The sequence below is a fragment of the Carcharodon carcharias genome, chromosome 20, assembly GCF_017639515.1.
Source record: "Carcharodon carcharias isolate sCarCar2 chromosome 20, sCarCar2.pri, whole genome shotgun sequence".
In the NCBI taxonomy this organism is placed as follows: Eukaryota; Metazoa; Chordata; class Chondrichthyes; order Lamniformes; family Lamnidae; genus Carcharodon; species Carcharodon carcharias.
This window is the reverse complement of record NC_054486.1, coordinates 19,030,606-19,045,491: the sequence shown is the minus strand read 5'-3', so window position 1 is coordinate 19,045,491 and position 14,886 is coordinate 19,030,606. Positions and strand designations below refer to the sequence as shown.

Below are 14,886 nucleotides of genomic sequence, written 5' to 3'. Positions count from 1 at the left end.
CAATTAAAGTCTCAGACTATTAGATAAAAACAAAAAACTGCAGCTGCTGGAAATCCAAAACAAAAACATAAATGCCTGGAAAAACTAAGCAGGTCTGGCAGCATCGGCGGAGAAGAGCAAAGTTGACGTTTCGAGTCCTCATGACCCTTCAACAGAACTAAGTAAAAATAGGAAAGGGGTGAAATATAAGCTGCCGGGGGGGGTGGGGGGGGTGGATGGAGAGGAGAGGAGAGAGAGAGAGAAGCGGGGGTGGTTATGGGGACAAGCAAGCAGTGATAGGAGATAACCAAAAGATGTCACAGACAAAAGAACAAAGAGGAATTGAAGGTGGTGATATTATTTAAAAGAATGTGCTAATTAAGAGTGGAGAGCAGGACAGGCAAGGTAGCTCTAGTTGAGGTGGGGGTGAAATAAACGATGGGTGGAATACATTTAAAAATAATGGAAATAGGTAGGAAAAGAAAAATCTATATAAATTATTGGAAAAAACAAAAAGGAGGGGGAAGAAACGGAAAGGGGATGGGGATGGAGGAGGGAGTTCAAGATCTAAAATTGTTGAACTCAATATTCAGTCTGGAAGGCTGTAGAGCTCGGTCTGTCCGTAAGCATGATCCAGACCTTCCTGTCGCTTGCCATTTTAACACTCCAGCCTGCTCTCTTGCCCACGTGTCTGTCCTTGGCTTGCTGCATTGTTCCAGTGAAGCTCAACGCAAACTTGAACAGCACCTCATCTTCCAACTAGGCACTCTACAGGCTTCTGGACTGAATATTGAGTTCAGCAATTTTAGATCTTGAACTCCCTCCTCCATCCCCACCCCCTTTCTCTTTCTTCCCCCTCCTTTTTGTTTTTTCCAATAATTTATATAGATTTTTCTTTTCCCACCTAGTTCCATTATTTTTAAATGTATTCCACCCATTGTTTATTTCACCCCACCCCCACTAGAGCTTAGAGCTACCTTGCTTGTCCTGCTCTCCACTCTTAATTAGCACATTCTTTTAGATAATATCACCACCTTCAACACCTCTTTGTTCTTTTGTCTGTGACATCTTTTGGTTATCTCCTCCTATCACTGCTTGCTTGTCCCAACAACCCTCCCCCCCTTCTCCTCTCCCCCACACACCTCCCCCCGCCCCCACTCCACCCCCCAAACCAGCTTATATTTCACCCCTTTCCTATTTTTACTTAGTTCTGTTGAAGGGTCATGAGGACTCAACTTTGCTCTTCTCCGCCAATGCTGCCAGACCTGCTGAGTTTTTCCAGGTATTTCTGTTTTTGTTTCAGACTATTAGATGCTGTGTTAACACAAACAATGAATGGGGAGTGATATGCAAATAACCTCCTGCATCTAGGGCAGCATCTTTAAGTGAATAATTCCCAGTCGTGGCTTCTCAGTGGGTCTCATTGGTTTTCTAAAAATACCTTCCCAACTATATTTTTAGCAGCCTCCAGCAGGATCTTTAAAGACTGCTATTTAGGCTGCTGTAAAACAGCAAACACTCGTTGGAGCTTGCAGAGTGAATATTCCACCTAATCCTTCATGCAGTTTGCAGGACAGTCCTAAAGCAGGGCTCTCTTTGCATAATTAAATTGATCCTGCCATCAAGTTGCCTAAAATCAGTGGGGATTCATATGTCAACAGTCAGATCGCCGGAGCAAATTAGATGCAGGATCACATGTCCAGAAATTGGGACAAACTGTGCTCATTGTACATCAAAATCTATGCAGCTTGCAGACCAACTTCTATCCCCAGTATATCCAAATAACATTTACTAACTGTGGTTCACACCAAATGTTAGGATGCCAGACCAGGCCCGCCACCAAACTGAGTTTTACGCCTTCGAATTAGAAGGCAATTATCATAGCTGTGCCCTCAGTAAAATCAATAGTAATCGCAATTTTCCTGCATTTAAGCCAGTTTCATCTGTATGCCACTAAAAATTTAAAAAATAATGGCGCTGGGTAGCCTGGCAGCAAAATGCTTTGTTGTTTCAAGATCGAGTTTAAATTCCCAATTGTTAAAAATATATTGCTATTACAAAGAATAAACAACTAGCATCTTGTAGTATCTCCTTCCTCCACATGGGATTTTCAATTTTTAATATTGTAAAGTCATAGATATCATTTACAGAACTTAAATAATCCATTCTCTGTTTCCCTACAGTGCGCAACCTCACTAAATCAACTAACACAACATATCTTATCCAATTACTGCAGTAATTAATAATCAATTACAGTTAAGTCAAGATGATAGTAATAGGCCTTAAGAGGACACAGACAACCTGATGGAATGGGCAAACACATAGCAGATGAAATTCAAGTATGAAAAGATGCACTTTGGTTGGAAGAGACCATACATGCTAAATGATACAATTTTAAAGAGTGAACAAGAACAGAAACACCTGGGAGTGTTTGTGCACAAATCTTTGAAGGTTGCAGGAAAGGTTAATAAAGCAATTAACAAAGCATTATAATTAGACACATTGAGGACAAAAGCCAGGACTAAAGCTATATAAAACACGAGTTAAACTCCAGCTGGAATATTGTGTCCAATTCTGGGCACAACATTTTAGGAAGGATGTGAAGGCATTGGAAAAGGTACAGAAGAGATTTAACAAAAAAGTTCCATAAATTAGGGATTAGTTATGTGGATAAACAGGAGAAGCTGGGCTTGTTCTACTTAGGGCAGAGAAGACTAATCAGAGATTACATAGAGGCGTTTCAAATGAATGCTTCAGACAGAATAAAGCAAGAGAAAGTGTTTCCAATAGCTTAAGTGTCAATAATGAGAGGGCACAGGTTTATGTTGACTGGCAAAAGAACAAGAGGCGACATGAATGATTAGGATTTGGAATGCACTGTCTGATGGGTGATGGATATAGATTTGATAGCAGTTTTAAGAAATCGGATAAATACCTGAAGGAAAAATAAATTGCAGGGAAACGAGAAGTGAGTAGGGGAGTAGGACTAATTGGGTTGCTCTTCAAAGGGCCAGTGCAAACATGATGCGCCACATGGTCTCCTTCTGGGCTGTACTATTTTATGATTGTTTCAGTTATGAGTAAATGGATGCACATATATCTCAAAGACATTTCAAGCCTCTTTACTCAGGGAAAACTCTTCGTTGGTTGGTTTCATACAAAGCGCAAAGGGGATGGTTGTGGTTGTTGGAGGTCAATCATCTCAGTTCCAAGACATCGTTGCAGGAGTTCCTCAGGGTAGTGTCCTGGGCACAACAATCTTCAGCTGCTTCATCAATGACCCTCCCTCCATCATAAGGTTAGAAGTATGGATGCTCGCTGATAATTGCACAATGTCCAACATCATTCATGACTCAGATGCTGAAGCAGTCCGTGTCCATATGCAGCAAGACCTGGCCAACATTCAGGCTTGAGGTGATAAGTGGCAAGTTACATTTGTGCTACACAAGTGCCAGATAATGACCATTTCTAACAAGAGAGAATCTAACCATCTACCCTTGACATTCAATGGCATTATCATCGCTGAATCCCCCACCATAAGCATCCTGGGAGTTACCACTGGCCAGAAACTGTACTGGACCAGCCACTTAATACTGTGGTTACACGAGCAGGTCAGAGGCTGGGAATTCCGTAGCGAGTAATTCACCCCCTGATTCCCCAAAGCCTGTCCACCATCTACAAGGCACAAGTCAGCAGTGTGATGGAATACTCTTAATATAGTGACTTGGAGTGACCTAGATGCATAAATCACAGAGCAGTGATACTGATAAAAATCTCAAAACTGGAAAAGGTGCGCAAACAACTTGAAAGTAATTTTAATCTACAATCATTTTGAGAACTCGCACTTCCATTCGTAAGATCTATGGTATATGCCACTAAACTTGCTGTTGCTAGAAACGCAGAGCAATTATGACCAGAGGAAACTTTCAAAAGTTGTGGCAATGAATTGGGCTCTTACATAAAATGCACCACGTCCAAAAAAGCTAATTTTCAGGTTACTACTTGAACTAATTATAACAGCCATTTTTTTTTCTTCTTCGCCCCGCTATCAAAAAAAATGTACAGCAAACAGCTCTGGTACCTGGCTTATTGCAATTAAATCTGACTACTAAATAAGTGATGGGAGCCACAAACTGCTTATGCTGGTCAGGTCCATTAATAATTTAAAACCATGCACCACAGCCTCCTGCTGTGCTTTTTGTTTAGAAAATCTTACTCAAGAAATGGGATTTGTATACCACTGTGCCACAGGCTAGAGTTAGGGCAAAACAAAACTGAGTGGTGAGCAATCAAAAGGAAGACATGACTGAGGCAGACCTTGATTCCATCCAGGATTGGAAAATGAATGAGATTTAAATTTGGTAACAAGCAAAATTGCTGCAGTAGATATAACTTTTCAGTCTTTTAATTTATGTCAGGTTTGCATCAAAGCAACACCATCTCTTCAAAATAAATTAAATCATTAAGTGTTATAAATTAATTTTATCTAAAAAAAAACTGTACGAGTAATATTGCTTAAACAGTGAGTGCTGCCGGCATTTCCAAACTACCTTGCTGGAAGCCACTGAATCAAACTTATTGGTAAAGAGTACAGTTGCGTAACAACTAGATCGTTGTTAATGTTCTTTTTGGTAATTGTATGGTCATCAAGGTGTGGGATGGTAATGCTGGTACTGTCACAATCAATTTCTGATTACTGTAGCTAAAATCTCAATGGATTAAAATTGGTCCCTTACGAGATGCCTTCCTCCTTTCATCCCAGTTCCAAATTAAGGCTTTCATCCAGGCCTGGAGGCCTACAGCATAACTCCAATAATAATTACCTCTGTTACCATTGATTAATTCCAGGCAAGTAACTGAGTTTGCCTTTTAATTTTTCATTACCTCTGTCCTTCTACCGCAACACTCAAATTTATAATGGAAACAGAAAATGCTGAAAAACTCAGCAGGTCTGGCAGCATCTGTGAAGAGAGAAACAGAGTTAACGTTTCGAGTCCAATATGACTTTTCTTCAGAAGAAGTTGCTCCGAAGAAGTCACATTGGACTCGAAATGTTAACTCTGTTTCTCTCTCCACAGATGCTGACACACCTGCTGAGTTTTTCCAACAATTCCCGTTTTTATTTCAGATTTCCAACCTCTACAGTATTTTGCTTTTATTTCACTGGAATTTATATACAGAATATCATTACATCGTCTCCTTTTCTCCTGATCAGATGCATTGTAAATTGTTCATACCCTTCAAATTGTACATCCCATTGATCAAAATCATTCTACAATGTCTGAAAGTCTATTCCAAAATCTTCTTGGAAGGTCTTATTTGCCAGACTTCTTTCATTAATGATTGCGCAGCTCCAATGCCTTTTACCATTCCCATTTGCTTTATTAACATTTTTACTTGGTTTATCTTTCACCATTGTTAGATTTATGATATTTTGACATGTTTTCAAAAGTACGCCTTAAGGGAAGTTTTTTTTACATTTATCATAATGACCCCTGCATTTAGTCTAGACATATCCCATGATCCTTCTATCCTGCCTGCCAATGCCTCTTACACACCACCCACCACCTCCACCTTTTGTTTTGCCTATCCGGTCTGAATAGACACCCTCTATTCCAAAGGCGTTTTTGTTCCTTTTCTTGCCCCATCATCACTCCTTTTGGCCCTGCATAACCAACTCTTTTGTCATGTAATCTTTCCTGTTTCCAATCCTATCACAGGCTTTCCCTTTTTGTTCTTTTCCCCACCCTTCCCTTACTCAAAACCTATTACATTTCTAACTTTTTCAAGTTCCAATGAAAGGCTATTGATCTGAAACATTAATTCTGTTCCTCTTTCCCCAGATGCTGCCAGACCTGTTGAGTTTTTAAAGCATTTTCTGACTTTATTTTTCATAATGAAATCCAAGGCTTTAGCATTCAACAAATACAACAATTATTGATAAGACATGCAGTTATGTAACGTCACACAACAGCGACCAATTTTTGTATGCATAGGTCAACTAATAATGATAGAAGCACTTGCATTATATAGCGTGTTTCAGGAAGTCCCAACAACAACTATTATTTATACAGCTCCTTTAATGTAATAAAATGTCCCAAGGCGCTTCAGAGCAGCAATATAAAAGGAAAATAGAATACCAAACCACATAAGGAGATATTAGGTCATATGACCAAAAGCTTGGTAAAAGAGGTGGATTTTAAGGAATGCTTGAAGGAGGAAAGTGTGGTAAAGAAGTGGAGAGGTGTAAGGAGGGAATTCCAGGACCTAGGCAGCTGAAGGCGTGGCCACCAATGTGGAGCAAGTAAATTTAGGGATACACGAGAGACCAAAATTAGATGGGTGCATGTATCCCAGAAGGGGTTGTGGGACTGGAGGATATTACAAGGATAGGGAGGGGTGAGGCCATGAAAAAAGTTAAAAATAAGAATGAGAGTTGTAAAATCAAGACGTTGCTTGACCAGGAGTCAAAGGAGATCACAAGCATAGGGGTGATAGGTGGATGGCATGTGGTGTGAGTTAGGGCCCAGCCAGCAGAATTTTGGATGGTCTCAATATTACGAAGGGTAGAACATGGGAGACCAGTCAGAGGTGCATTAGAATAGTCAAGTCTAGTTGTAGCAAAGGCATGAATGAGGATTTCAACAGCAAATGAGCTGAGACAAGGGCATAGTCGGGCAATGCTATGGAGGTGGAAAAAAGGAGATCTTAAGCGATGGTGCAAGTATGTGGTCAGAAGCTCATTTTTAAAAATTCATTTACGGGACGTGGGCGTCGCTGGCTAGGCCAGCATTTATTGTCCATCCATAATTGTCCTTCAGAAGTTAGTGGTGAGCTGCCTTCTTGAACCACTGCAGTCCCTGCAGTGTAGGTGCACACACAGTGCTGTTAGAGAGAGAGTTCCAGGCTTTTGATAGAGATCATCTCAGGGTCAAACATGACACCGAGGTTGTAAACAGTCTGATTTAGTCAAAGATGGTGGCCAAAGAGAGCACTGAGTCGGTAGTCAGGGAACATAGTTTGGAGCAGGGACCAAAGGCAATGGCTTTGGCCTTCCCAATATTTAATTGATAGAAATTTCTGTTCATCCAGTGCTAGATATAGAATTAGCAGTCCAATAATTTAACAACAGTGGAGTAGTCGAGAGAGGGTGGTGGTGGGTAGAGCTAGGCGTCGTCAGTGTACATGTGAAAATTAGCACTCTGATTTTGGACAATGTCAGTGAGGGGCGGCATGTAGGTAAGAAATAGGAGGGGGGGTCAAGGATTGATCCTGGGGGATAGGAGAGCAAATGGTGTGGTGTAGGAAGAACGACCACTGCAAATAATGCTCCAGCTAGTTGCATAAGAATGAAATCAGCTGAGAGCAGTCCCACGCAACTGGATGACAGTGCCGAGGCATTGGAGGAGGATGCTATGGTTAACCCTATCAGAGGCTGCAGACAAGTCGAGGAGGGTGAGGAGGAATACTTTTCCTCTGTCACAGTCACACAGGGTGTCATTTGTGATTTTGATTAGAGCCGTTTCAGTACCATGGCGGTGTGAAAACCTGATTGGAGGGATTCAAAAATGGAGTTCCTGGAAAGGCAGGCAAAGGTATGGGAGCAACAACACATTCAAGGGCTTTGGAGAGGAAAGGGAGGTTGGAGATGTGTGGCGACAAGGGCTGTTTCTTTTAAGGAACAGAGTAATGACAGCAAATTTAAAAGGAGAGAGGCAGAATACCTGAAGACAGAGAACCTTTAACACCATCAGCTAATGTGGGAGCCAAGAGGGGAACTTGACTGATCAGCAGTTTAGCGTGAATAGGGTTGAGGTGGCATGAAATGGATACCATGGACAAGATGAGCTTGGAGAGGGCATGAGGGGAGACAGAAGAAAAACAAGAGGAAGATGCAAGTCCAGAGCTAGGACAGGGGAAACTTGAGAGGATACTTGGCTCAGTGGATGAGTGGAAACGAGGGATGCACAGCAACTGATTGGATGGCCTTGATTTTAGTGACAAAGAAGTCCATGAACTCTTCACACTTTGGAGGTGAGGGTGGAGGAGACAAGGGAGAGGGGTTTAAAAATATAGTTACAGCCAATGGAGTACTTATGCAAAGTAGGAAACACATAACTAATTTGCAAATAGCAACGTGATAATGACCAAATCATCTATTTTTTAATTATGTTAGTTCAGGGTGAATATTTTCTGGAAAGCCAGGGAGACAGTGGGGCCTTGAAGTGGGATTAATACTTCATCTGTAATAAAGGTCCTATTCAAGAATTAATTTTAAATGTGAATATCATCCCAAAACAACAAAACAATAAGATTAGTCACTTCGAGAAGTGTTTTTTTTGTTGTTGCTGATTGTAACAACCCTTTGAATCAGAATTCCGTCTTTTATGTGAGCTTTCAAGCAGCTCAGAAATAGAAAAATAAACACAATTTTTGACAAGAGTAAAGATTCTACTGTTTTCTTAGAAAAGATGATGCATCTCACTATCTTTATACAAAATCGTTCATCTTACCATTTAAATTCATACCATTCCTGATCACCCTGGGACATTTGTTGGAAATATCTGTCCTTTTTAATCTACTTTCATTTCTGCTGAATTGCATCCATTCCTTATGTACTCCGTGAAGAAAGCGCAATAGATATTCAATGTAGCTGATCCCAACAAAATTCAAGGACAAGAAATACAAACCAAAATATAGGCATGTTCATTCTGGAGGTCAATGTACTCAATCTTCAAACACAAGCTTGAGCTGGTGAATGTTCAAAGCTGCATCATCTTTTTTAAGCATGAAGAAACTAAAAGTGGTAAGTTTAAAGAGACAGTACATCCTTAAACAAAAATTGGGTCAAACTATATACCCAAAATAAAATTTACTTATTGCATTAAACATTTAACATACTTGTATTAATTTGGGCAAACTTCCGACATCTCGTGTCCTTTTGGTGGACATGTACATCTGGCATCATTGCCAACTGCTTCTTCTGATGTTTGGGAAAGAGTTTTGACTCATGTAGCTTAAGTAATACTGCAGATTTTAATTTTGATTTGAATTGGCCAATGTGATTCTCTAAAAGGAATACTATCTCTTTATTGATATGCTAATAAGAGGATATAATACTAGTGGTAATATAATAAATAATTTGGGTAGTCTTCCAGGCAGCCTACCAAACCCATCCTGTAAACTGCAACCACCAACAGCAGAGGCATTGTCATGCGATGCTTCCAGGTGGACACTTCCATTCCTGACCAGTAGGGAGGCGCTAGCGCTAAGTACAGCGGCCTGTGATGGGGGACGGGACTGTATTTTGATCTGAGAAGTGGATGGCTGACCCTGCTGACTATCTTGAAGGCTACAGTAAAAAAGAGTGAATACGAAGACATTACATCAAAAGACAATGAGAGAAAACATTAATCTAACAGAATTGATCATGCACTGATTAGCGTGGGACCACAAAAGCACACTAAGAGTTCATATTTGGATAGTTCATGCAGTTTTATGCTTGCAAAAACAAAGAAAACAATCCATCAAATGAATCATTGTGAAGAGTATCAATAAGAAAGCACAAGGCAGAGAATTTTTAAAGCAGCAAATGGCTTTCAGACAATGGGCCAACATCCACCAAGTCAGCAGATGTCACTTTCTAAGTTACACCAACAATAAAATACAAATATATACTGTTGCATTTATTCCCCATCAGGCTTCTATTGTTGTTTTGCAGCTACAAGCTAAAATGTTTTGTGTGTAACATCATAGCACAAATTCTATGCACTGAATGGATGGTGGAACACAAAGGAAAATATAAAAGCTGATAATGCATTGTGAAGTTCTAGGAGATGCCTTGTAATGGGGCAGACCAATATAAGAACAATGTCTGAATATGAATGGATGAATCTTGTGGCTTATTGGCTTTCTAAATCTTTATAAACCAACAACTAAGATACTTAAAACATGCAAAGTCCATTAAAATTTGCATTTTATTTGTATGTTGCAATATAAATAATATGGGCATAATATAAACTGTTTTGTCCCCAAACCTGAGCTATAAAAGCTGGAGGGAAGAAAAAGGATTAATTTAGCTTTAAATTTGAATGGGGTTCCAAACAGCAAATTATACAGAGGATAAGCAAAGCTTAAGTCCCCTTGGTATTCCATAGATGTGTGAGGTAGGGTATTGGATAATGCATCATACACTCCCAAGGCTAACAACAGCATCTCCCAAAAATGCAATGGCACTGGGTTACTTATTAATTGCCCATTGCTTATAAAAAATTTTTTTTTAAAACGTGCTTCTCTGCAAAGCTAACTTATTCCACTTATAGTGAGACAGATATGATTTGGAAATATATACATGCAACATCAATCAGGAATAGCAGACTTCTGATACATATTGAACAAGCACACAGAAACAAGTATAATACTGTCCACTTGAATCTTGATCAGGTTTCACCATACGTACTAAATGTTAACTGAGTTTTTGCCATTCTTTGACTAAAAGGTGTCATTTCCAACAAGTACTATGTATAGGTCCGAGATGATTTATGATTATGTGCACCTTCAGTAAATCTTTTTAGCCTTTCCCAAGGATTGTATGATCGAGGGAGTGCAATCAGTTGGGCTGATTATGCATATAGGTTGCACCATGTCAGGGCAGGAAAAGTTTGATGAACTAACTCTTCCTTCCCTGTCTTTTTTTCAAAAAAGCATTATTTATTTGGATTATTATTTTTACCCAAGTTAAATCTTATGAATTAAATATTCTGACTATTTTTCAGATGATCATCACTAAGTCAAGTGATTTTTGCTATCTCAGATCCATTCCGTAGCCACCATTTTAACTGTCTCCAGCTCTTTTAATGTAAAGTTCTGGTACTCAAGCAGCAAATCATGCTATTTGTAGTCAGTGTAGAAATTTGCAGGATGTTGTACCACTCAAATCACTGATTCTCTGAATCGTTCAATTGAAATGACTCAAGAGTTAGAATTCAGTATAATTCCTTTTATAAATATTTGATAAAATTTCTTTCCTACAAAGAAGGATTTACAAAAAAAAAAATCAGTTGACTTCAATTTGTCAAGTTCTGGCTTCCGGATTGTCCAGAACAAGTAGCAGCTTCTTGATCTTTGAAAAAGTGTTTCATGGAAAGGAACTTTCTTTTGATAAAATTGTTTCCCATCTCCCTGCATTTTTAATACTAAAGATATTTGCTGCGGTTAAATTAAACTGTTCGGATTAAATTAAGAAATTATTTGAATGTGAACAGGCATGAAAATGTAACAAAGTCTATAAAGAGAACTAGATCCATCGTGAATTCAATTGTACTGTACAAAGTTTTCCATTAAGATAAGGAAATTGGAAGTGAGAAAAGGACATTTGGTCCATCAAGCTAGTTCCATCTGGGTACTGCATCATGCATCTGAATCTTCCTTCCCCACTGTTGAGCTTCTATCTTAAAGAAGACGCTGTATAAAAAGCTGGTTAGGCCACAACTGGAGTACTGCATGTAGTTCTGGTCAACACATTATCGGAAGAATGTGATTGCACTGCAGACGGTTCAGGAGATTTACAAGGATGCTGCCTGGGTTGGAGGGTCCGAGCTATGAGGAAAGATTGGATAGGCTGGGGTTGTTTTCCTTGGAGCAGCGAAAGTTGAGAGGGGACCTGATAGAGGTGTATAAGATTATGAAGGGCATAGATAGGGAGGAGAGGAAGGCACTTTTTCCTTGAGTAGAGGGGTCAATAACCAGGGGGCATAGATTTAAGGGAAGAGGTAGAAGGCCAAGAGAGGAGTTGAGGAGAAACTTTTTCACCCAGAGGGTGGTGGGAGTCTGGAACTCTGCCTGAAAGGGCGGTTGAGTCAAAAACTCTTGTAACAGAAGAAGTATTTAGATATTCACTTGCATTGCCATAGCCTCCAAGGTTATGAGCCAAGCGCTGGAAAATGGGATTAGTGTTGTCAGATCTTTGTTGACCAGCACAGACACGATGGGCTGAATAGCCTCCTTCTATGCTGTAAGTGTCTATGAGTCTATAAGACTAAGTTCTATCTCTTATCCTCCCTAAAAATAAAATCAATCTGTTCGTGTCTCTCTAATCTCTATCTCCCTTCTCAGCAGATGTTCATCCAGCTATTTTATAAAAAAGATACTTAATCCGAAGATAACTTATTTGGAAGCCCGTTGCACATCTTTAACCATGCTCAGGGCTTTTAAATTTTGCACTTGTACTCTCAAGTTCTATATCATTCTCCATGTTAAAATCCTTGGTTGCTTCAATTGTATTAATCTTAAGAACTGTATTATGCCTCCTCACCAATCTTATTAACTCCAAGAAAAGTTTTATTTGATGAAGCTGCTTCAAGTCTCTCCTTATTAATAAAATAAAAGCTATAAAGTGAATATATTGCATAAAGTGATGTGCAAATCTATTTAAAAAATACAAATATGTAATTCGATAATTGTTTTGTACATATGCAATTTTGTTAACACAGGTCAAAACAAATCCAAGAGTTTACAGATTAAAAAGAGAGATACTGAAAAGCTTAAAACGATCCAGCTTCAAGATTGCAATTATTGCTCTGCTTGCATAAAAAGACTGGCCTCTTGTTTTAATTTGGTTACAAAATCTAAAGTGTTTGAAGTTAAACAAAGTATGTGGCTATGAGGTGGCAGGCATATTATATTACTGTGCCAGGTGTTATGTTGAAAGTGGTCAGCCATGGATTTATAAACTTGACTCTAGCAATATCAAGTCCAAGTCTTAGCCAGAATACTTGGAGAAATGGTGCAGGGAAATAAAAGTACATGCAAGCCTAGGTAATTCAATTTCTCACATCCCCAACTTTTAAATGCCAGTTGCAGGGATGCAGTGGTGAAGGCTTCAAAGATTTTTAGCTAGGAATAGTGCATCATGTGAAGAATAAAGAGTAAATGGGATGGAGGGGAAATGTGTGTGATGATAAGCAAACAGCTAGGTCATGTAGCCCTCTTGAATGCATTAGTGGGTAAAAGCATCAACTGGTGAAGATCTAATCCACATAGACCAGAAGGTCTCATGTTTGATTGCCAGTCTGTGCTTAGTTAATGTCAGCCAGAGTAGTAATGATTTACCTGCATGTGGGCAGGTGGGGGAGGGGGAAGTGGTGAAGAGGAGAAATTAGCCATGGTTCCCATTCCTGAAGACTAGTTAAGTGAATTCTGTTGGAAAGTAAGCATGTGGCTGTCAGTGAAAACAAAATTGTTTCACTGTCATACATTATTAGAGACATTTACTTTTTGTTCTTCCCTTGCTCTCCTTTTCCTTGGCTCTATACTTGCTTAAAAATGTTCAAATTTTCCAGTTCTGAGGAATGGTCATTAACCTGAAAACATTAGCTCTGTTTCTCTCGCTTCAGGTGCTGCCTGACTTGCTGTGTGCTTCCAGCATTTTCTGTTTTTAAACTGAGTTGCGGTGTTTTCAAAGTTAAACAGTCTGCACAGATTCATTGTCCAACCTTGCAGATGTCACTTGGGAGGGTACCAGAGGGCTGCCAGTATCATTGAGGAGGGAGAATGAGAAGGGGAAAATAGCTAGGTTTTCACAGATTGCATAACTTGCACATTTCTTAACAGATGCAGAAATTAAAAATTTTGCTCCAGAATTTTCTGCTGCTGTCGTCCACGTGGTAACACATTTAAAATACTAATTAGCAATTGTTCTTTTTCTGTAAAAGACTATAAATTACAAATTAACCCACGTCACAGGTCATTTACTGGAAAATCATTTATCAGGAACCACTCAGTGAGCATGGTGACACCATGCTTTCCCTAAGTTGCTAATTGCAAATATTTACAATTCTGAGAAGCAGTGGATAGAGCCTTTATTAAACACTAATGTTTAAAGGTTTATAATCCTGAAAACACACCTTCTATTTTGTCAAATTTATGCTGCTCCCCTTTGGCAAAATGGACCGTTCCACCGATCTCATCTTGGGTTGAATCCCAGCCATGCTCCTGTTCCAACTCACGGCTTCTTCCATTGGAACAATTCATACAAAAAACAGGGAAGCAACATCATTTTGGCAACAACATTTTAAAAGGTGTAGAGTCAAGATTCTGAACTGATAAAAATTGAGTTTTAATTAAAAACTCATTACTCATCAGAATTTATCAAGTATTTGGGCAGACTTGATTTATTTTAAGTGCTTGAACTCATGTACAGTATACTGCATTTCTGAAGGCGGGCAGAAAAAAAGGTAATGGTTTGCAGATTTTACTCAACTATGAATTGAAAAACCACACTAACAATGCCTAACTTGTAGTGCAAGCACAAAGGATTTCTTTTTCCAATTCATTAGGTGAGCGTCACAACAAACACCAGATAATGATTAGGACATTTTTAAAATGGAGAAGCTGTATCTTGGTCCAAGATCTGCAACATCAAAATTTTATGCACAGAGGACAACTTGCATTTTCATCAAGCCAACATGCTTATGAAGTCATGCATTGACAGCCTTAAGGCACAGAACATGCTAGTTTTTAAAAACAGCTGAGGAAATGACAGAATGGAAGAGATATTTGTGGCATGCATTTGGCATGGTCATTTCATGTCATACCTGAGAGGTGATCCAATGAGCGAGGCTGGAGGGGTAGGATTACTCCCCGCATTGTGCCGCCGCCGTACGGCTTGGCGCCTGAACGTACTGCGTTCACGACGAAAAGTAACCGTCTCATCAGTGGTTTGGGCTGGCACAGCAAGACAGGTGTAAGCAAGACAGGCATTAACAACTCAGTCAAAAAACAGAATGAACAATTCTGTTCCGGTCATGCTAAATAGCTATTTATTTACACAGGTCATCCCTAATGTAGCATTTTTACACCAAGTGGCACTCAAGTTCATTGTAATGGAACAGATTTTGTTACTTATAT

The 14,886-nt window shown here is 39.4% G+C and overlaps 1 protein-coding gene across 8 annotated transcripts in view; it reads right to left on the bottom strand.

Annotated features, from left to right (window-relative positions):
* The window catches only part of pcnx1 (pecanex 1), a 296,740-nt gene that overhangs the window by 130,991 nt on the left and 150,863 nt on the right, over positions 1-14,886 (bottom strand). For 5 of the 8 annotated variants that reach the window (XM_041214597.1, XM_041214598.1, XM_041214601.1 and 2 more), the window contains 2 exons: positions 14,574-14,703; positions 9,147-9,331 (listed from right to left, as the gene is read on the bottom strand). The exons of 1 other annotated variant lie outside the window; for it this stretch is intronic. In XM_041214597.1, coding sequence (XP_041070531.1) covers positions 9,147-9,331; positions 14,574-14,703 — 315 coding nt within the window. Of the gene's footprint in view, positions 1-9,146; positions 9,332-13,883; positions 13,991-14,573; positions 14,704-14,886 lie in introns of all 8 variants that reach the window. 2 more of the 8 variants (XM_041214599.1, XM_041214600.1) reach the window with 2 other exon arrangements.